At 39.0% G+C, this 23,679-nt stretch overlaps 1 protein-coding gene across 2 annotated transcripts in view; it reads right to left on the bottom strand.

The window, feature by feature from the left end:
* Nucleotides 1-23,300, bottom strand: part of ARSB (arylsulfatase B) — a 62,555-nt gene extending 39,255 nt beyond the window's left edge. The window contains exons 1-5 of one of the 2 annotated variants that reach the window (XM_041414621.1): nt 22,997-23,300; nt 20,146-20,332; nt 19,129-19,161; nt 17,662-17,852; nt 16,894-17,101 (exon numbers count right to left, since the gene is read on the bottom strand). In XM_041414621.1, the coding sequence (XP_041270555.1) occupies nt 16,894-17,101; nt 17,662-17,852; nt 19,129-19,161; nt 20,146-20,332; nt 22,997-23,281 (904 nt within the window). In that variant the 5' untranslated portion in view covers nt 23,282-23,300. The remainder of the gene's footprint in view (nt 1-16,893; nt 17,102-17,661; nt 17,853-19,128; nt 19,162-20,145; nt 20,333-22,996) is intronic. The other variant, XM_041414622.1, reaches the window with a different exon arrangement.
* Between the last annotated feature and the right edge of the window lie 379 nt (nt 23,301-23,679).

The following is a 23,679-nucleotide window of genomic DNA, read 5'->3' as shown; positions in this document are numbered from 1 at the left end:
TCATGAATCAATTCAGTATTTGTTTATCATGTACTCGTGATAACTTTAACCAATCATTAGAGTCTTTAAAGATCTAGTATAACATTTCTGGCTCCTGGCTATCAACACCCAGGTCTCCTTTTTCCTGAAAGCAGTTTGCCAAATAATCCTTATTTACCTACAGTACTTCTCAAATCCAATGTCAGCATGCCCCAGCTTTTTTTTTTTTTTTTTTGTCTTCCACCTGTACTTTAGATCCTAGTCTTTTTTTGAATTGATTTATTTCTCTAAAGCTGCAATAGAAAACTCCCATGTTCTTTGATTTCTCCTCAAGGGCCCCTGCAGTAAGCTGATCTAGCACACATCTGTCTGATATTGCAAACTGAGCCAAGCTCTGTTTGAAAGCCTTGTCTAAAGCCACACAATATTTTTGAAGTGAGTACAGACCAGAAGAAAAAAACAACTTCAATTTATTTTATAATGCAGGATACTTCAATATGTTATCAAATTAAAGCATCTTCAAAATTAGAAAAAAAAACCTTTTAATCCTGAAACCAAAGGCTGCTACCATCCTAAAGCCATCAACTATATGTAACCTAACACAAAATATGTGCATAAAAAGTTTGAAGGGGCAATGTGGTCAATAATGATTCTCCTTACAGTTTCTTGCTTCTGATTAATATATTAATGGTTTTGTGAAGATAAGAGTGAAACTAAGGTGGTTCCTCTTTGCTAAATTGAACAGAATCTCCCTTATATGCTCCCTCATTGCATTTTAAAAAATAACTGTTGTAACTCAGAAGGATGTTCAGCTTCCAAGTGCATCCCCCATCCCTCCCTACCAAATAGAAGACATATGTCCATATGGTAAACAGACAATAATAAGAGGAGGACAGGATAAGGCTGACATACGACCAAAAATATGCTGGGAAGCACTGAATTTTACGCATTAAATTTTCTAAGTGCAGAGACTGTCCAACAGCTGGCAGCACCTAGGTGTTTTTATGCAGTAAAGGCATTCAGAAGTTTATTCTGCATAGGTTTGGGTTTCTTCCTCTACTTCTGGAAGTCTCTAAGACTGTCTTAGAACAAGCCTAGTGCTATTATCAAAATACTATTACGGATCTAATTAGGAGGCATATTTATAGCAGCTTTTGGAAGAAAAAAAAGCAGGAAGGAGGGATGTTTTTATTGTGCTTACAGATACCCTTATAAGCAGCAACCAGCCAAAACCACCCCTTCAGATGTACAGAAAGATCTGACCTCAGACCTGCTACATTTGTACTTTAGGCTGCACGTTGTAAGGTAAGAAAAGAGGATGCTATCCCAACTGTGAAGACAGGAGCTGGTGGAAACTAGTTTTAGTTTCACATTTACTGCTGATCAGTCATGTACAAGAAAAGAGGTCACTGACTTCACATGAAGCAGAGGCACTGAAGTGCACATGGCCCACAGGGAGACTGATAACTTTAGAGGAGCATTATTTCACTCTTCTCAAGTGGCATTTGAGGGGGAGAGAAGAAATTACTACTTGGACCATACAAACTTTTTGTTTTCTTTTAAAAAGAAAAAAGAAAAACACAAAAGAAAAGCAACCCAAAAACCCACTTCCAGGGACACAAAGCTGCCAAAACTTAGAATTAAAATGCAAACAGCAGAGACCTAATCTAATATACAGGCATTAAAGCCCCAGGGTTCTTCCCAGAACCCATATTTTCCATCCTAATATCCTGCACCCCCTCTTTCTTGGAGTTTGTTTGAGAGGAAGCTGCTCTGATTGCCTTCTGTCACTCCTCTGGCACACAATAAACAGAGCAATCTGGAGTTAATTTAAGCAGTTTAGCACATCAGGATACAGCTGGGAAAGGTTTTGGGAGAAAGGCTGGGGAGAAAGAACAGGGCTGCACAAAGTCCAACCCAGCCTGTACACAGGAAGATGGTGCAGATAGGCACCTCCCAACAACATCACCTGCAGAAAGGGAAAACTGCCCCATGATGAAACTCCCCCATCAGCCCAGGAACAGCAGAAACCTCGGTGCAAGGAATTTAGAAATCCATTCCTAAAAGCAGGAGTGGCAGGGCCACTCCTTCATGCCAAGAGTATTACAGCTGATCCTTGGCCATCCAGTAGTAACCCAACCCCTCCTCTGTGTCTACCACTTTAATATTTCACCCTCTATAAGCCAGAGGGTTTTTTTCTTCTTAAGTTTAGACACATGCATTGGTTTTACACTGTGCAAAGGATGACTTGATTCCGGCCATTGGACAGATTTACATCTGTTTTTTACATCACTTTTGTTTGAGTTCTTAATCTCTTGGGACCCTAGCTATACCCAGAATATACTGACTGAGTTCATTACCAGAAAGAAACACATACCTGCTGGCAAAATAATATAAAAATGAAACAAAAGTCTTTAGTTATTACTTACCACAGGGGACATTTTTAAAAAGTGCAGCATGCACCTTAGGAAGACATATGTGTCCATATGCTAATTCTCACACCGAGCCATAAACCACAAAAACTGAAACTCTTTACTCCATAGAGTGAAGAAAATTACATTCTTTATAACACTAGTCTTACAGAGGGGATGAGAAAGGCTAATCGTTTTGTGATCAGTTGTAACTGTTTTGCTTGCTGGAGTCTGTGTTATTCTCTGAGAGATTATGATGAAAAGAAACAGGTACATTTATTGAACAAGATGGAAACGCAACCATTTTCTCATCTCATATAGGCACTCGTCCAGCATTGTCTAAGGCTCTCCCAACAGCCACCTCAGCTTTTGCTAAATGCAACCAAGATTGCTGGGGAGTAAATGGGTTATTTTATAAGTTAATATGGTGATAGAGAAACACTAGTAATGGAGAGTAATGGAATCTGTTCTGAAGAGTTCTGTATCTGTTCCCTCTAAAGACCAAAGTAAGGTTTTTAACCAGTTTCCATATATCCGTTCTTCAGAAACGCGCTATGTTTTCCAGGCAGGGAAATGGCAAGCAAGCTATTTGCTGAGTGAGTGATTCAGAATATGTTTTGCATGTTATTCCTTTCTTTAACACCTTTGCTTGGTTACAAGTAACAATGGCTGAATAATATACTGCTGAATCTAAAAAACGGATGTTAAGCTGGACAAAACCGAACATATGTTCTCCAAAAATGAGAAAAAAACTAGCATTTACAGTTGTGCCTAATACTCTTCCCTCCTTCACTCTGTCACATCAATGCTGCATTCAAGTGAATGACAAGAAGGAACACTTAAATTCAAATTTTTTAACGTATTAATGATTATTTTATTCCAACTTTGTTATTTTTCCCCCCAGCTACATGCCAAAACATGCCCTCTTTAATTACTCCCATGTTTGAATCTCTGCAATCTGCCTGCACCATGCTAGTTCAGTAAGGTCACCAGCAATTTCCTCTTGGCAAGATCCAACCTTTCTCCAATATCATCATCCTTGAACTTTCTGCCACTTTAGTTCATATTTCCTGAATCCTGAAGTTGTGAAATCTCTCCTCTTGGCAACATCTAGCTGTACAGACCACATTCAGTCCTCAAATATACGCTATAACTCTCAGATATTTTAAGGGGAGTTGTTAATATGCACAACAGAAACGACTGTAGACTTCAACAGAATACTCAAATTGCATATTTTGCTCTTTGTGGGCATTATAGTTTTAATGGCTTTGTGCCTAATGATCATTCCCTAGAACATTTACCCTGGAAACTCCATCCTTTACAGAGTATTTTTTTTTCTTTTTCCACTCCCAAAAGTGGGAAAGAAGCAGAAAAATCCAAACTACACTAACAGATTTCTCTGCTCAAAGACAGTATTTCATTACATATGAGCTTTAGGCCTGGATGGTCAAATGATTCACAGTACACCCATACTTCAGAAATAGGCCAATCCTATAATTTTCAGAAGACATCTTCCCTTCTTTTATCTTCAAATTTCTTATCTAATACAGTGATATTAAAGCCATAAAGCATATCTGCTTTGTGATTCAACCTATGCTTACCAAATTAATTTCTCCACTATTGCTTGACATCCCTGATGCCACCAGCAGTAAGAATTTATCATCTCATTTATATCATTGATCAAACCACCTACACGATCCTTCCTCAGCCTGCTTAGTCCAACCCTGCATTAAGAAGTATTAAGTCATAGGGTAGGTCCCTGCAAATGAGGGGTGGCTAGAGGTGATGGTGGCATCTCAAGTGGTGAGCTCCCCTAATCTCAACATTTACAGCTGCAGTTTTATCTTCCTTGAAAAGGGCTTCTGCCCTCATGAGTAACCACTACCTGACTCATATATTGGTGAGTCCAGAAGTCATATATTCCCTCTACACCCACTTTAGCAGGGGAGTTTTACTAAATCCTACTTCAGATTTCTCTTCAGAATACGTGACCCATTAAATCAGGCAAGGTCTTCAGGTCCATGTTTTCCCAAAGCCTATCTCCTCATTTGCCTTAGGCTGCAGGAAGGCTCTTACTGAACTAATTTAAAGAACAGAGGTAATTAAAACCTTTCAGATCACACAAGGGGCAAACAATCCCTAAAAAAGGCTGATATGATTGTAAGTATGCTTACTCTTCACACAGTTATGTCAAAATTATCTAGATTAATAAATTGAAACCACTATAGCTATTTAAAATGCTCAAGCTACCCAAGGTCACTTGGAGATAATCACAGGAAGCCACGTGCAGGCCCTGAGCAGCTGAGAGACCTCAGGAGCAATTGCCTGTGAAAGGAGACACCTGTGGGCAGAAAAAGCCCTTGACCTTAGCCCCATACATCAGCATCACAGCTATTCCTCCACCTGAGGTATGCATTTTTCCTTTTAGTTTTGTTTTTGTTTCGGTTTTTTTTTTTTTTTTTTTTTTTTTTTGTTTGTTTGTTGTTGTTGTTGCTCTTGGGGTTTTTTTGCCCTTGTATTCTTTCTGGTACCTTTGACTTTCTAATGAACTGCAACGGATGGTCACCAAAAGTTTTTCTCTCCAAGTCAATGCAAACCATTTGTGGCCAGTAAAATCTAACTATTAAATTGTTTTAAACAAAGGCTTTGCTTTTACAATCCTGTGAAATCACTGGAACATAGGTTGATGGCAGCAGAATGTGTGATACATTCAAGTAGGCAGATAACAATTAATATCCTCTGCAGTCAGAACTGCAATTATGTACAATGTCACAGAGAAAAGTAATGGAATGCACCTTTTGGTTTTATAACCCCCATGAGTAACAGAAGAATAGTGTTGAAAAAATTTGGTCTTAACCAAAAAAACTTGCAGAGGATGTCTTTCTTTACATCCACTTGTTGCAAATGCTTATTTGATTGTAAAATGTGTTACAATGCTTCAGTGCAAACAGAAAGGAGACAAAGCAAACTTAAAGAGATACAACTATTAAAACTCTCATTAGGTTCTGCATACCAGATGTCAGCACATCTCATTGTTGATTTGATAAAGTATACTCTTCCAAGTCATGAGAAGCAGTACAATGCTTCAATACATCCAGTTTTCTGCAGTGATCAGTAACAATCTTTTGCAAAGCCTAAACATGGAGATCATCTACAATACAAGAAGTCAGTAATGAAAAACCTGTATTACATTTGCTGCATTATTTGGTTTTATGTGTTGTACGTTAAAGCCATTTACTCTAAAATATAAGTGAAATTACCACTGCAGACTTCTGATTCATTCTTTCCAACCAGTTCAAGCTACTCTGGAATCTTAATACAGGATTCAGGGTCAGCTCACTTCAATGTGCACAAAGCTCTGGCTGTATTTTAACTTGAGAAAACACAATTGGAGGTCAAATGTAAGAGCAAGCACAGGCAGCATTCCACACAGCAGCAGTGCTCAAAGTGCAGATAAAAGAGGGAGTGTTTCTTCCTGCTTAAAAAGAAATACAAAGATAGATGCTGTATTAAAAGAGACAGATACTCCAGTCATACTAGGCATGTGAAGATGTCTAGAAACATAGATTTCAAAAGGGCATAAAGAGGTTTAGAGAAAGCAGAGGAATGATTAAGACCAAGCCGTAAGCAACTGAAAAAAAACAAACAAGGAACCTTCCAAAAGGAGAGGAAATCAGCTTATTAGTTTCAGTGTTAGGATGAAGAGAGGAAAAAAACCTGCAGTAAGAGCTCTCCAAGCCATTTTCACATCAGACATTGACATAATCTCATATACTTACCTGTGGCCAAATCTTAGCATCCACTGCCTAATAACTAACATGCTCATGGATTTCAGTGTTTCTCTGGTATTTTTAACTCAATGATCTGTAAAACGTATGGCTTCCTTTGCATTCAGCACGTCTATATTCTGACCATCTAAATAAATTCTGCTGGTTTTACTCTCCCATAAAATAAGGCAGAGAGTGATAATCTTACTTTTTTAATGGACACTAAACCAATACTGCCCACCAATATCGGTCCATTATGTTCTATGTATAAGAATAACATGAAATAATGGAGAGTGAAAGAAAGAACAGTAGTGCAAAGCTTTTATTTGAAAGTTCTCACATTCTTCTGTAGAGTTTAGCTCAGCAGCATACTTTAATTCTGGAATATTCATAAATATACAAAACAGATGTACTAATCAACCCATAGTTTATATGGCCATATATGAAAAAAAAGAAAAAGCAGGGAAGGAAAACAGATCCAAAACATCTCAGCAGGGATTCAAATAACCTTTTTCAGATACTACTCATTTGACTAAGGCCATCTTACCACGCCTGCAACTTCTTCCAAATTCTTAACCCAGACTAGACAACATTGCATGCTTCTTTCACAAGTGAATCAATGATTGATTTTCCCTGTGTTTCTATAGGGCTGTCACTGATTGACAAAGTAAGTCCCTTGGAGAAGCTATATTTCTAAATAAATACTAAAGCTTTGTGTCAGATGGTTCTGCGTTGTTTCAAACAATATTTATCAGTTACAAAGGAAACCTAAAAATGCATGCATATAAAATAGCAAACTGCTTTAGTACTATTAGGCAATTATTGAAAAAATACTGAAATAAAAAATTGTGAAAAACTAAGAAATGACATTTTGATAATTTTGTATTACTTTCTATAATATAATGTACTGGTAGAGTTCTCAGTCCTGAGAGATATGGGCCAGGTAAAGAGTGAAGACAGGATCCTGAATTGCAGGGAGGCAAACTTCCAGCTCTTCAAGAAGCTAGTCAATAAGACCTTCCCTGAGAAAAGGCCCTTGAGGACAAGGGAGCGGAACAGAGCTGACAGATCTTTAAGGACATAGAGGGCAAAAATTCCTGAACCCCAGGCATAAGAAATCAGGGAAGCAAGGCAATGGCAGAGTCAACCTACTGGTAAAACTAAGAAGAAAATGTACAACGTACAGGCAGTGCATTTTATAATGTGGAAGGGCAAACAGGTATTCTGGAAGAGGTACTCCTGAAACAGGAAGAGTATAAGGATGCAGTCCAAGGTACGTATCAAGGTATGGCTGGAGCTGTGCATCCCTTGGTAAGGGATGTAATGAGTAACAAGGGCTTTACAGCCAGGATAGGAAAGTCAGGGGAACGGAGTTCTCTCACAATGGAGGTGACTGACAAACTGGTAAGAAAGAATGAGGAAAAGGCTGAGGTAGTCAACAACATTTTGCCTCAGTCTTCTTCTGACAGTCTCTTTTCTCACGCCTCTTGAGTGGAAGTACCACAAGAAAGGGAGCAACTGTAAGAGAAGATCAGGTTCATGACCACCTGAGGAATTTACATAAATCTACAGGACCTGACAAAATGCATCCCAGAGGCCTGAAACTGATAGTGTTGCCAATCTCTGCTCTCCATGATAGTTAAAAATTCATGGCAGTCAGGGCAAAACCCAGGTGACTGGAAAAGATAAACATCTTTAAGAAGGGTATAAAGGATGACTCTGGGGACTACTGTCCTGTCAGCATGACCTCTGGGCAAGTCCTCTCAGATCAGCCCAATGGTCTTCTAAAACAAATTGACTGCATCAGTGGACAAGGGAAAGGTTACAGATGTTATTTATCTGGACTTCTGTAAAACCTTTGACACAGTCCCCCAAAACATCCTTCTGTCCAAACTGGAAGGATGGATTTGATGGGTGGGCCGCTCACAGCATAATGAATTACGCTGTATGGTCACATTCAGAGAACCAGTCAATCCCTCCATGTCTGGACATAGATCAGTGATCAGTGGTGTCCCTTGGGGTCGGTATGGGGATCAGCACTGATTAATATCTTCACCAATGACACAGTGGGACCAAGTGTACCCTTGGCAAATTTTCAGTCAACACCCAGCTGAGTGGTGCAGCTGACATGCCTGAGGGACAGGATCTCTTCCAGAAGGACCTGGACAAGCTCTGGACAAGCCCACAGGAATCTTACAAGGTTCAACAAGACCAAGTGCAACGTGCTTCACCTGGGTGAGAGCAACCCTGGCAGCAGCACAGGCTGGGGATGGACAGATCACAGCAGCCCTGCCCAGAAGGACTTGGGGGTGCTGGTGGCTGAGAGGCTGGACATGACCCAGCCATGGGCACTCCCAGCCCAGAGAGCCACACATGTCCTGGGCTGCATCCAGAGCAGTAATCATTTCCTAAATTTTATGCATCTCATTGTCCTTTGAAGGGCTGGGGCTTTAGGAGCAATCATGTTCTTAAACTTAATTGAAACCACATGGAGGTCAGTGTGACGGCCATCCAACTGAAGCAGAACTGGAAATTATATTAAAAGTTAGCTACGAAATTATTTCATATGTAACCTACAGAGTTTAAAAATCCATTTTAACAATGTTAGTGTCTTGGTATTGTTGAAAACAGATCGTGTCAATGAAATGACTCATGCTACTTTCAATATTTCTACAAATCAGATTTCTGAAGTCTGCAACTACAAAAGGTGTAACATGCAAACAACCTCAAACAAGTGAAAAAGATAGAAAGTAGGACAAAACCCCTATTCCTATACTTTTCCTCCTGTTCCCTATTTCTGATGGGGAGACTACAGAAGAGCCAAACCCCATAGTTTCGTTTACATTAAGTGTTGACATATGTATTCCATAATGTAAATCTGGACTTTGTACGATTTTGTTTTAAACACTATTGAAATTACAGAGGCAGTAATATTTCACATTAGTAAAGAGCAAAGAATGGCAACTACAAGCAAAAGTGATTCAACAATTTAAATGCTCATATGTATTTAGCAGACATGATGCCATCACGTATCATTTAATGTGTATTATGTTATTTAAAAATGAAGTAATGTGTATAAGCAGGAGACAAGTCTAATTGTCTACTAATAGGTAATGCTTAATAGTTGTACATAATTTTGAATGAAAAGCACAATCAGTTGCCATTATCAACAAAACAAGCAAGCAGCTAGTGCTTGGTTTGGTTGGGCATTTTTTTAGCTTTTTATGTGAATTTTGCATATGTGAAAGGGAATTAAATAGCACTTATTAGTGACAGACACAATATGAGCAAACATTAGACAGCATCAATGTACAGCTCTGTATATGCATCTCACTTTTGACCTCCAACATTCTTGCTGAAAGTCTAGGTCACAGAACAGGACTTCAGAGCCCTTTGTCTGTGTGATTTAAGCTCTGTTGTGAATCACAGTTAAACAGAGAGCCCTGTCAATAATGCTGGTAAAGGATCACATTTGGGGAAAATTTTTCCCCTCTGATCTTCACAGCATAAATAATGCTTACTCTGTACAAGTTCCAAGTGCAGAACTCCCATTAAGGTTTCATTAAAAAAAGAGTACAGAATACACAATAGAGATCTACACTGTGGATAGGAGACTCGCAGCATGAATTGGAGAATAACTTTGCCCTTAATTTGAACTCATGTTCTTCCCTGCTTCCCCACATTGCATCTGAAAGATCCATGTGTAGCTGCGTCTTCCAGTCATGCTGCAAGTATGAGTGAAGAAGAATCATACTCCCTCTGATGACTTATAGGAAACACGTATTTCCAACAAAATGAACCAAAATTATTTGGTAAGACCAGCTGATGAAGAAATATCTGTCGTGTACTTCAGTCTGATGTTGTTTACTCACAGTGGGAAGAATAATCTTGAATGTTCAATTTTCAATGGCAGAAATGCCCCTTTTTCTTCAGAGTGCTGACACATTATTTTATTTCCAGTGCTTGCCGATTTATTTGTGTATGTGTGATGGAAACACTATTGAAAGCCGTTCAATTAGAGGGACAACAAAAACTACACCTTCTAATATAAAATTCTGTTAATGTAATTCTTATTGTACTTTAAACACAACCATAGGGTTTTTTTTTCCATCAAGGGAATATAATACCTTTCCTGCATCAGAGCAACATTTACTGAACACCTTTACTGAGTATTTACAGAGTAACTTTTATCGAGCTGTGCTCCTATAAATCAACCTCTATGTTTTTTTGCAACTCACCAAAACTGCCTCCTTATTCTCCTGACTTTTCCAAAACTGGGGGGGGAAAAAGATCTAATGGGAAAAGAAATTGATGTACACAAGCTTCCACTACTTACAGACTTAGCCCTACAAAAGAACATTTTGGTGGGAAATGCCTTTTTCCATCCCATTGATTTTTTATTTTTTTTTTGCTTCTTAGTACAGTTTTCATGATAGTAGCAATCCTAGCACAGACAGTTTCAGTCAAGTGCTTTCATTGTGAGCAGACTCAATAATTAAACAGGTTTTAGTAGTTACAGACCCTGTCAAGCTCTACACCAGCACACACCATCACTAGACATGACAGAAATATGGAAGGAAATTTTAACCCAAAACCAACAGGAATAACCTGACAAACTGTTTATATGTCTGCAGTCAGCAAGTCAGACAAAACACTGTCAGGAAAACTGTGGATTTGTCCCACTGACAGGACAAGTTAACTTGACCACATTTTGGGTATAGAAACTTCTGACACAAAGAATAAAGGCTTCTCAAACACTATTATGGAGAACAAAACTAGTATAATTTAATAGTATTCACAGTTTAAGGCAACGTTTTGGGAGCTGTGGGAAATTATTGAACATTACTGTTAATACACAAAATGAGCTATTTTCAGCATTCATCTCATTCTGAGGAAAAAATTACTAGCATAACTATTAACATGCTTAAGTCAAAGCTTTATACAAAACTGGCCCGTTTGCAAAATTTTGGGCAAAATTCACTTCCAAGTTTCATTTACAAATGAACTTCACTTCAAGCACTGGCATATGCTAAAAACAGGAAGAAAAAGACAAGATTCAACTTATGATTCAACTTTAACCATGAAGACAAAAAAGAAGCTAATATCTCTGGTATGAGGTTACTCGCTGTTCAGGAACTTGGCTTTGCAGTGTTACATTTTGCATGGAAAAATCTGGGAGGTTGGGGAGGGATTAATGCTAGATGGAATGGAAGATAAACAAACACTTCCTACAACACATTCTGGGTTTTTATAGGATTTTAAAAGGGGAGGGGAGGAGGGAGTCAATATATTGTCTATCAATGTCTATCAGTATTGATCTTAAATCCATTTCCTTGATCTTAAATCCATTTCCACCTTTGATAACATATTCTCAAAAATGTATTCTCATTATTATTATCTGCATAATATGACAGAGAAGGTCTTTCTTAATTTCTAAATTATCACTCATACTTTAACATGAAAAAAGCCTGAAAACAAAAATAGAAGCCAGCACTGGAGTACAAAACACCAACCACATGCACCTTTCATGTAACAATTCTAATGAATTTGTGATGAAAATAGTGAACTATCAGAACCTTTGCCAGAATAACAATAAAACTTAATAAACAAGAATTTAAAAAAAGGGAATAGATTAACTCAAATAACTGTGTGATTGAAGGTGCTTGCAGCTAAGGTACCTGTGCTTTTTTTCACTCAGGAAGCAGCAGATGCTCAGGCCATAGACGCCCAGGCATATTCCTCACTGAAAACACACCAAACCTCACAGAAACCTCTGAAAGACCAATTAAAACAAATCTTCAGATCTGCAGTAATAAAATCTGAGAGCACAACCTTCAAAATCAGCACCTCAGACATCACAGACAAGAGAATAATTGCTCTAGTCAGTTGGCTTGGCCAATCTGCAATTAGAAAACTCTGTGAAGCCCCTTATATGCAAAAGTGAAGGAGCAGGAGCTAATTTTTGCACAGAGATACCAAGAAGATTAAAAAATTCCCTTAAGGAATCAGTGAAAGTCAGATTTGTAGTCTCAAAGAAGGCATTGGAAAAAGAAAATCCCATTATTTCATTAGTCAAAAGCCACAATATGTGGGCTGGAATGAAAGAAAAAAAAAAAAAGAAAAGGAAAAAAAAAAGAAAAGGGAAAAAAAAGGGCAGTATGAAATTTTGTGGGGGGAAAAAACCCTAGGGTTATGATAGAGACTTTATAAACATCAGTATCTCCAAAACAATCTGTGTTCTTATGAATCATAATTCTACAATGATAAAAAGACCGTCTTTTGGAGTGAAAACAGTCATCACTGTCACATGCTCCATTATGGAAAGGATTTATGTGGTTTCCTCTTAGCAATGTAAACCAAGGCTTGAAAAGTTACATGTGTTTTGCTTTTCAAAGCCCTCTTATGGCAACTACTGGGCATTACAGTGCTAATCCACATTTTAAAATGGGAAGAAATACTGGAAGAAAGGAGTGTTGCTCCACAGTGTTTCAGTATAACAAAGAGCTGAAAATTAAATAAAGCCAGGATAGTAGCTTTAATACAGAGCTGAAATTACGGGTCATATTCCTTTGCTTTAACGTTGGCAAGTTCTTGTAATACCTTGCAGAAACTATAATCACATTGTATTGACAACACATCTTACCTCAAATCACAGTTCTGTATTTGAAGCAAAATGTGGACTCAAAGCCCATGTTAATAGTTCTGAGCCAAATTTGTACCATTTTAATGCTTTTTATGACCTTTGTTTTAAATCGAAGCTCTGTTCAGGGACACTGGTAGTTACATCCTCCTATGACTGCTTAGAGGAGAAATACACACTCTCTCATTCTCTTTGATTTCAAGTGATCAAAAGGCCATGGGTACCCGCCACTGCTGCATTCATTTTCATCTGTTTTGCTTAAACAAGCAATTATTTTATTTTCACCAATGATCTCGTTAGCACAGAGTTACTTGCATCTGCAGTGTAAAATATGCTCCACAAAAGCAAATTCTACTTCATATCAAACCAGTCAAGAGTTTTCAAGCTACTACTTGATACACAAATATACCACCACATGCCATTGAACATGCTCACTTTTTTCTTATTTACTTGTAGAAATAGCCTGGCTTCAAAAAGATGCCTCAAAAAGAGGGTTGATTTACAGGACATACTGATGGAGTCCAACTTTGCTAATGACCAAAATAATGAAGTTACATTTTTATCCTATCCATCAGGCCACTTTAAAGAGGAACTTATGTTCTTCTACACTTTCCATAAGACTCTTTCAAAATGTGGAGTATTTCTACTTGTCAACTGGCATGTTTTCAAGGCAATCCCTCTTGAGCCATAACAAATAGGAAGAAACATGAAAGAGTATAATAATAATAATAATAATAATAATAATAATAATAATAATAATAATAATAATAATAATAATAATAATAATAATAATAATAATAATAATAATAATAATAATAATAATAATAATAATAATAATAATAATAATAATAATAATAATAATAATAATAATAAAACCCCTACCACAAGATCAAATACTACATCATAGTCTATGTTTTTTAAATATGTACCCACTAAAGAGAAATCTACACTTTGAGGTCAACACAGAGAAGTAGTCAGAAGATTATGTTTGTTGCAATGCTACTTGCTATAATACAAAATACAAAATGACCACCTGTAAATTATTCTTTGGACAGGACTTTTAAAGCATGGAGAGATACAAACACAAAAGTGTGAATTTTGGCCTAAACTAAAAAGGAAATAGTAATGAATCAAGTAAAATGTACCATAAAAATAGGGCCTTCTTTTTCTTCTACAGACTTTCAACAACACCTTTATCCAACCACATAGCTAACAAAACAGGGAGTGCTTTTCTCATAGAATGGTTTGGGTTTGACAGGACCTATAAAAGTCATCTAGTCCAACCTCCCCTACAATGAGCAGACTTCTTCGACTAGATCAGCTTATTTAGTGCCCCATCCAGCCTGACCTTGAATGTTTCCAGGGATGGGACATCCACCACCTCTCTGTGCAACCTGCTACAGTGTTTCACCAACTTCATTATGAAAACTGTCTTCCTTATATCCAGTCCAAATCTGTTCTACTTCAGTTTAAAACCATCACCCTTTGTCCTATCACAACAGATCCTGTTAAAAACTCTGTTCTCCTATTTTTTTATAAGCCAACTTTAAAGTACTGAAAGCCTGCAGTAAGGTATCTTCAGAGCCCTCTCTTCTCATGGCTGAACAACCCGAACTCTCTGTCCTAATAATGAAGGTGTTCCAGTTCTCTGATAATTTCTGTGGCCGTGCCCTGGGCTCCCTCCAGCAGGTCCATGTCCTTCCTGTGCTGGGCCCCAGAGCTGCTGCAGCCCTGCAGGTGGGGTCTCAGCAGAGCAGAGCAGAGGGGCAGAATCCCCTCCCTGGCCCTGCTGCCCACACTGCTCTGGATGCAGCCCAGGACACGTGTGGCTCTCTGGGCTGGGAGTGCCCATGGCTGGGTCATGTCCAGCCTCTCTGCCACCAGCACCCCCAAATCCCTCTGAAGAAGTATGATGATTCTGTGTTTTTAACACTGCTCATTAAACTTATGGATAAACTTTATCATTCCCTAGATTCTCCCTTGCAGTCTTCATTGAAATCCTTAAATTCATTCTTAATCCCACAAAATGGGAAGAACTTTCTTGGAGAGAGTACTTGATCATGAAGAAAAGTGTGTGTCCCCTGCTGTGTCCCTCTAAGCTAAAAAAGGGTCTCCCAATGCCAGAACAGCACTTGGGGCAGGAAGAGGCACTTCTCCAAGAAGACATGATCTCAAGAGCTGGAGGTAAATAATACTAGAATCATATGCTCATATTATAGCTACCAGTGCACAGCACGACTCCCAGTTCCAAAGGACCTGGAAGCTGTGCAGGGAGATCTGACACAGCACAGCTCTCTGCAAGAGATGCTCAACTGCAGATCCTCGCATGTTTCTTTTCAACCATGTTCTAATGTCCGTTCTGAAACACACCACCTGTAAAAGCACTAAACAAAATATAGAAAAAACAAATAATTTGGTTTTTTCCCTTTTCTGGTCTTTTTAAAATGTTTTATGGTTCTAACACTTGGTTTTCAAAGCTGGGTCCTTATTGCATGCAATGTTTTATGCCTGTAAAGAATAGCTGCGTGAAGTAAAGTGAGAACACTGAAAAGACCCAAATCACTGGCCCCTGTCCTGCCTGATTTAAGTCCAATTTCCATGCATTTTGATCATATTAAATTTAAGTCCTGGAAGTTTAAACTGCCAATTAACTCAAAATAAGTCCCATTAGATAGAGTAGGCACTTGATTCTCCTAATTGTTTGATTCTTGTTGAAATATACCTGCAACTGATTGCAAAATAATCACTGTTAAAAAACAGGGTACACCATCACCATCCAGAAAAATACATGTTTCATAGGCAAAAAAACCAAATTTGTCTTTTTAATTCACTCATACCTTGTAATTCTAGCTCAGATATATTTAGTTTTATTCCACAATGTACTGAATAAACATTACTGAAATAACTACCAAGCCCCAGCCTCAGCAAAGCCTGGATTTTTTCCATATGGAATAAATACTAGTATAGTCTTCCATATGTCTTTGCTTACTTTCAGTTCTAAATATAAAAACATTGCAAACAGAAATAGGCATAGACAAGTTATCAAATCCTGCTAGATCCAAAACCTGGACATAAATATAACATCATAAGGCAAACAGGTCTGGACTCAAAATTAAATTCCAAGATTCTGAATGCTATAGGAAGCAGCTGCTAAATTCAAAACACCAAAGCGCATTTTCATCAAACTTTCGTTGGTTCTTTTTTTGTTTTGCTTGTCTGTTCATTTCAGTTCTTTTTCTTGTATTTGAAGTGTTCACATAAAATTAATTTGCCATTTTGACAGCCCTAATATGTAAAGTGTGGGCAAAAGAACTACTATATGCATTGAAAGGTTACTTCCCACTTCCAACCAAACAAGAGTAAATATGTTCCTGAAACTCAGCCAAGTAGTTCAAAAAAGTTCTGTTTCATTCTTAATTTGGAAACGAAGTAGACTGCTTTGCAATGTATTATTTACATTACTCTAATAATCTAGAAACCGGATCGTGTGCCTGTACATAGAAAAACTTAGACTGTAATTTGGCTGACTAGACTGCTCGTCATATTTTCAGCTGTTTTATTAACAGACCTTTGTTTCATGGGACTAAGATGCCAGTGAAATACTTCAAAAATGAGAAAAACTACACAACGTCTTAAAATGAGGGAAAGAAACAGTTTTGGCTTCAAACTGATTGCTGTCTAGCTGTTTGTGCTTCCTGCAACACACAGCAATTCACAGAGAGGACAGACTGCTTCAGAAGAAATAAATTTGTAGACAGGTCTCAGTAAGGATTCAATTCTGACAGATCCTCAGTAACTGCAGCGTCAAGTAGGATGCTTCTAACTCCACTGCACTCCTCAGGTTTAAAAAAAGGTATTTTTACACCATCAGGAGCATCCCCCATGTGCACAGACATTACTTCAGAGTTGTTTTTGTCAAGCTTGAGAAAGCCCTAAGAGAAGGGAGAGAAACCGTTGTTTCACTCAAAACTCCTGCTCAACTTTCCTCACTCTTATGTCACTAGAAGATATCCAGAGAAAAGACAGAGGGGCCAGATGTCTCTGTAGTCAGCTTGTTAGCAAAGTTATTACTGAAAGAATACTTGAAGGAACTTACCAGTAGAGAAAACAAAAACCGTGTTGTCCCAAAGACCGTATGTTTTCAGAGCATCAGTAAGATTTCCTACCGCTTCGTCCATAAGAGTCACCATTCCTGCATAATGGCGCCTCTTCACATCTTTTATGGAAGAATATGGTTTCATGTATTCTTCAGGGACCTCAAGAGGTTCATGCACAGACTGAAAGGCGAGATAGAGAAAGAGGGGCTGGGGTGGAAGGAATAGAATGGAAATTAGTTGAACGTAAAGTACTAAAGTTAAACATAAAGTGCTAAAGTTACTGCAGCAAAAGCAGAAATCTTTTATTAACAGTGCAGTAAGTGCCCTTTGATTTCTTCTACACCTTCTATTCCCTGCACATAAACTAAGAAAGCTTTGAAACATTACTTTTGAAAAGCTGTGGAAAAACATCAGCTGTATCTTTTCTTCATAACATAATTGTTAACGATTTCTTTCTATTAAACTTCTCTTAAGCTTCCCTTCTCTGCTTAGAAGTGCAAACTACTTGCTACACCATTTCTAAAAATGTGTTAATTGTATGAAAATAGAAGAAATGGAGAAAGGTAGCAGGCCAGGACAATGCAGACAAAGCCAATTTTGGCAGCAGATGAGTTTTACTACTGCTACTTCTCATATTTAGCTCCATGCACCTATTGAATAGCCCTGAACTGCAGCTCAAACACAGCTCTCTGTATTAACATTTCATCAATGTTTTTAGAAACATTCTTTAATGCTGAAGTTATCAGAGCAGCAGCTGTTGCCTGTACCTTCTCAGTTTTGTGATTGGCTATAAGATCTATAGCTCTTTCTGTGAATAAATTTGTGGAGTACACATTTTTAAATCCAGTTGCAACTTCTTCTCCATCTCGAAAGTCCAGAGCACAGCGCGTCACATTCTTTGCTTTGATGAGGACACAGCGGTCATGAGTATAATAATCCTCACTGCCAAGGAGATAGCCTACAACAGGAAAAGATGTCAAATGAGCAGGCCAACATTGTGTCACATAAACACATACATCAGGAGGAGGAAAAAAAGTCAAACACAAATGTCAAAACATTAGTGGTTTTGAGCTAAAACACTAATTCAATCCTGGACCACCTACTGTGAGACCCCTGACATGTCTAAGTAGCTCCACATCCAATACCTCATAGGCTTTTCATTGCTAATGCCAGCATTAATTTCAAAAGAAGTTAAACATTTTGAAAGCAGTTTAATGACCTCTAACTCGTACTTGGATGTCCATCAGCACTAAACTAATGCATTAAGAGCCAAGGCAGTGATCTAGCTGTGAACTAGTCTGATTTTTGGTGGTATGATTTCTATGTTTGTATTTTGATGTAAGGCTTCCACCTCTACCAGAAAGTTTGGAATTTTTAAATCCATTTATTCAAAAATACCCAAGTATGAATCATCTTTTATGTCTGCTGTAGCGCAATTTCTGATCCACTGCTGACACCAGCTGGTGAAGAAAAGACACTATCATTTAGAGATATCCAAAATAAATTAAGTAAAAATCCTGCATGTATAGATTTGCTCCTACCTAGGGCTACCCTCTTAGGCATCGAGAGCTTTTGTGTTTTAGCAGGCACGAATAAAACTTTTCAAAATCAAAATACTTGAATCTCAAAAATTACATTTGAAATTAGATTTTAGATTTCTCCCCCAATATCCTGAAAAAAATGGATGAATCTGAAAAAAATACAGCCTTATGTTCTGCAAAAAAAAAAAAAACAAAAAAACAACCTGGGACAAAAATCCAAGATAGAAGAAATTTACTTGAACTTTTTTTTCAGCAGCTGCAGCTAGTAATTTCTGCAAACACAAATGTACAGAAAAAATGAAGTTATCTTAAATAAAATACAAATGTCTACTATATTTTTAGGAGAGTAAAATGGTTAATTTTTCAAAAGATGAAGTGATTTTATAGGCAGATTTCTTTGCATTTGTGTACATTGCATCAATGTACTCAAATGCACATGTTGCATTTTTTCCATTTTGAATGTCCACTGAACAAGACTGCATCAAGTGTGCCATGGAATCAAACACCACTAATCATAATGGATGCCTACTGGAATCACGTGAACATTGCAGGATACTAAACCACTATATCTTCTGAAAAATAATGTCACATTGGGCACCCAAAAACCATACCCAGAGCCAGCCTGTCCTCAGGCTCCTGCATTAAAAGCCTGCTCAGTCCCAGGGTGAGAATTCACAAGGAACAGCAGCTTACCTACACCCATGCCATCAAAGAGATCCCAAACTCCTGTGAAGGGATGGGAGAAAGCACAAATGCTTAAGCAATGATAGCCATTATATTACAATCCACATATATTCACTTAATTCAGTTGTGAAACCATGGCCCTGAGCTCCCTGAAGAGTGAAACAAACTAAACTATCAAAGGGAACAGTTGTTCCCACCTCATGTGTGGACGAGCTTAGTTTATAAAAGGCACACACAGAGTCACACTCTTCATTTAAGCTGTAGGTTAGACACGAGCAATGTGGTCTTCTGCACTGAAATGAACTATTTTGAAATTCATCATTCAAGGAAAGTGTCTCAAAAACAATCAAGTGGATATGGACCTCTTTGAGCTCAGTGCCATGCAGAATGAGATGTACATCAGACAGCCCAAGTCACATAACATCCGTGACACTTGTGCAAAACTAATAAATGTGGAATTGATACGGGGACAGGAGCCCAAGCCACACTTGGAACAATAATCAATGCATAGCTACAAGTTGCTCTGCAAGTAATGCACTCACACTCAGACAAGTGAGTCTACTGTTTAGCCTGACAGCTCAGTTCCTAACTTGTGAGTTTTTGGATACTACTTTATAGATGCTTTCACACCATCTCACCACCAGCTCTGGAAAACCAAAGCTACACAAACTGGCTGTAATCCCCACTCCCTATTCCCCTGTGCTGCTGTAGGTAGGAGACAGAGTATTTGGACTAAAAAGTTAACTCTGGGAAGGAGGGAGGAGTGAGGGAAAATGGTAAGAGAGAAATACTTTACTTGGAGCCACACAGTAATTCTGATACTTTCTTCAGTCAGCTGTAAAGCTTGAGCATACATTTAAGGCATTATCATTTTTAAAGCAGTGATACTTTGGAAATGTGCATACCGAGGTATGGCTTTACTTATAAATCAACAGTAAATCCGCTGCTGTTACAAGAAAGGGGCAGTTTGGCAGCTTCTCATCCTTTTCAACACCACATTTTGCCCATATTAAATCAAACCATTACCAAAGTAAGTGTCAAATCCTCTGCGGGTTGGAAGACATTCTTTTCTGTACATCCCCAAATGCCACTTCCCCACCATATGAGTAACATATCCAGCCTCTTGAAGCAGCTCTGGGAGGAGTTTCTCATCCAATGGCAGACAGCTGGGCTGGCATGGCCAAATTATCTGGTGTTGTAAACCTGTGTGGATCTAGCAGAGAAAAGAAGTGCGAGAGATCACTTACAATGCAGCCCACAGGTTAATTTATAAGCAGGCCAAAAAAGAAGCACAGCTGCATTAGAGATTAGCATTATTTTTAGGGCATCTTCATTTTATCAATGTACCACTGAAGATGATGAGGAAGCTGCAGGGTGGAGGGCAGGGGTTGCATGGAGGAAAACAAGAAAATAGCACTGCAAGAGTTAACATCTTCCCAGACATAAATTAAGCACAATAAAAAAAAAAAAAAACAACTCCAAACCAAACCAACTCAAAACAAACAAAAAAAACCAAACAAACATACACAAAGCCTTTTATGCTTTTAGCTAGAAATCTAACAGTCCTCTAAATCCTCTAATCTAATGGTCTGTTTGAAGTCTAGGGACATCTCAAGATGGAGTGAGACATTTTAAATGGGATTGAAATGGGCAAAAAGCACATGGCAGGTGAATCTATCAAGCTTTTGCCTGGATCAGAGATCAGTCACTGGAGGAAAGGTCAATAAAAGAAAACTATTTTTCTACTACTCTTCTAAATGGACATTCTATATACACATTTGTATATTTATTTGCATGCTTTAAATAAGTACAAGCATCATAGAAAGCATTTGGGTATGGAGATGACACAAGCTTCACACTGACTAGATCTGATATTCAATAGTTCTACTAAAGTTTCCACTCTTACTAAGTTGTGAATTTTGTATTTGTTCACAAAACCATCACTGATAACAATACTTTGAGTAGTATATCACTCCTGATATAAGAAACCTCCTCAGTTACTGATATTATATGTATACAATTATATATGTTTTGTTCATATATTAAATATTTCTAGCAAACTGTGTATGTCAAAGCACAAAGTCTCCAAGATCCTGTGGAGCAGATGACCCCAGATTTTATGACTCCGATAAGCACACCAGTGTAGCAAGCTGTGTTACTAACTTTGAAAGCATTGCTTTGAAATTTAGCAACTCTCTGAACTAACTTTTAAAACAAATAAGCCATGATCTTAGGCAACTGGGTGAGGCCCTTTTCTAAAGGGCCTATTACTTTCTCATTTTCTTTGAACAAGGAGGTTTCAAAAGTTAAATTATAGTATAGATTTTCTATTATAGATAAAAATATTTAAAATATTTTAAAATTCTTTATTACAGAAAGCATGAATATACAAATTGCACAAACTAGCAAAGCATTGTAATTTCTTTCACTGTATCTAGAAAATGAGAAAATGGACAAGGAGGCAATTATAAAAAAATATAGCTATCATAGCCCAATACCACTGATTTTCTTTTAGACGGATTGCAAGGTGACTACCAAAATCTCAGCTCCAGATTTAGGTTACTTTCTCAAGTTTCTAAGCAACTGTTAATCATATCCATGGGTAAAACAATTTTTACAAAGATCCCACATATTTTCTGCATAACATAATTATTTGCTGCATAATTACTGCTGCACGGAATGCTTCCTCTATTAAAAAAAATTAAAGAAAATTACTTCAATTTTCTAATATTATTTCACTCAGTTGCAACATGGTCAACATAAAGATTACTAAATTTTCAAGCCAGATGTATGGGATGAATTAAAATCCAGACTGAACTATAGGTATTTTCAAAGTCCATTTTTAAGATGTGATGCAGCAGTGGCCCCTTTCTTAGAGAGCACATTCAGATTATGAACTGTATTTTAAAAATATTCACTATGAAAAAATATTTTAACCGCCTCAAGGGTTGGTAAAGATAATGTAAATTGCTTTTTCCTATTCATCATCATTCGTTCTTGGACTTTTCAGGAACGAGACAAACGTTACTTGGAAAGAGTGTCACCTAGAAAACATTTCTGCAAGAGGAGACAGCATCCACTAATACAGTATAACATTTATTTTCTTTCACCCAGAGCAGTTTATTTGGCAATCACTACGGTTAGCATGGATGTGCAGGACTTCTTGAGACAGAGGGGAAGTTTCTGAAACATACTTAACCTTTTGAGAGTTTCTTCCTTCTGTCTATGCTGTGTGTCCACACTTTCTTTCCCACCCCCCACTCCCCCTGTTTTTTGCCAAAACTGCAAAAAGGATGGGAAAGGGTAAAATTATATCAGTACTGATACAGCCCAAATCTTACACCTGTACAACTGGAAAAAAAAAAAAAAAAGTGGGAAAATCAGGATAACCACTATGAACTATTTAGACTAATGACCACTCTTCGCGCACTCTATCGAGGAGCGCAGAACATCACCTCCTGTACCAGGTGGAGGTGAATGGATAGCTTGTGATGCATTTGGGCGCTGCACTGGAAACATGTAGCAAAAACTGAACAAGTAATGCTCATTTGCTTCTGTATGCGTCTCACCCGGGTTGTCCAGTGGAAAAATATCCAACAAGCAGGCGACTAGGGCAAGGATATTTTCCAACACAGGCTGCCGTGCCTGTTAATCCAACCGAAGCATAGAGAGCAGCTCGGCTTTTCTGGAACAGACCAATTTGCACTGATTCCACATCTACTTTACTCCCGAGCTCGCCAGGCGAAGTTTGCAGCTTCAGAGCAGCTGGTTTCCGCGGCACAGCGGCACAGAGACCCAGCAAGCCCCAGCGCACGGGGGCTGCCAGAAGCGAGCCGGGAGCACCCGCAGCATCCAGGGCTGGGAGCGCCCGCCCTACCTGGTAGCGGCCCGAGAGGAGCTGGCTGCGGGACGGCGTGCACAGCGGCTGGGTGTAGTAGCGCTCCAGCCGCACGCCGCCCGCCCCCAGCGCGTCCAGCCGCGGCGTGCGGATGGCAGAGCCGTGCCAGCCCACGTCGCCCCAGCCCAGGTCGTCGGCCAGCACCAGCACGAGGTGCGGGGCGGGCGGGCGCGCCGCCGCCGGCAGGCACAGGGGCAGGCACAGGGGCAGCAGCCGGCTGAAGCACAGGCACAGCAACCGGCTGAAACACGCCCGCCGCGCCATCCCCGCCAGCCGGAACTGGGCCGCGGGGCCCGCCCCGAGCCGGGGCCCGCCCTCCGAGTGAGCGGCGGCCCAGGGGCGGAGCCGGGAGAGCTGGGCGGGGCTCGGGCCCGCTGCGGGAGGGGCGGTGCTGCGTGTGAGGGGGTGCGGGGGGTGCGGATTTACACCGATGGGTTTTGGTAATGGATTAGAAAAGAAATTGAAAAGATTTTGTCGGTGTTTGCAAGGTATGAGACCCGCTGATGCTGGCGGTCTCTTCTAACTTTGTCTTCCTTCAACTCCTGTGTTAAAAACCCGGTTCAAACCTCCGAGCCATTCCCAGGGGAACTATGTGCAGGCTTGTGTCTCAAATCGTTTGTGGTTTTAATGAAGTCAGAACAACATTATGAAGACAGGACAGA

The sequence above is a fragment of the Onychostruthus taczanowskii genome, unplaced genomic scaffold, assembly GCF_017590055.1.
Source record: "Onychostruthus taczanowskii isolate IOZ18803 unplaced genomic scaffold, ASM1759005v1 scaffold46, whole genome shotgun sequence".
Lineage (NCBI taxonomy): Eukaryota > Metazoa > Chordata > Aves > Passeriformes > Passeridae > Onychostruthus > Onychostruthus taczanowskii.
Note: the sequence above shows the minus strand (reverse complement) of the source record. Positions and strands in the feature narration are given on the sequence as shown.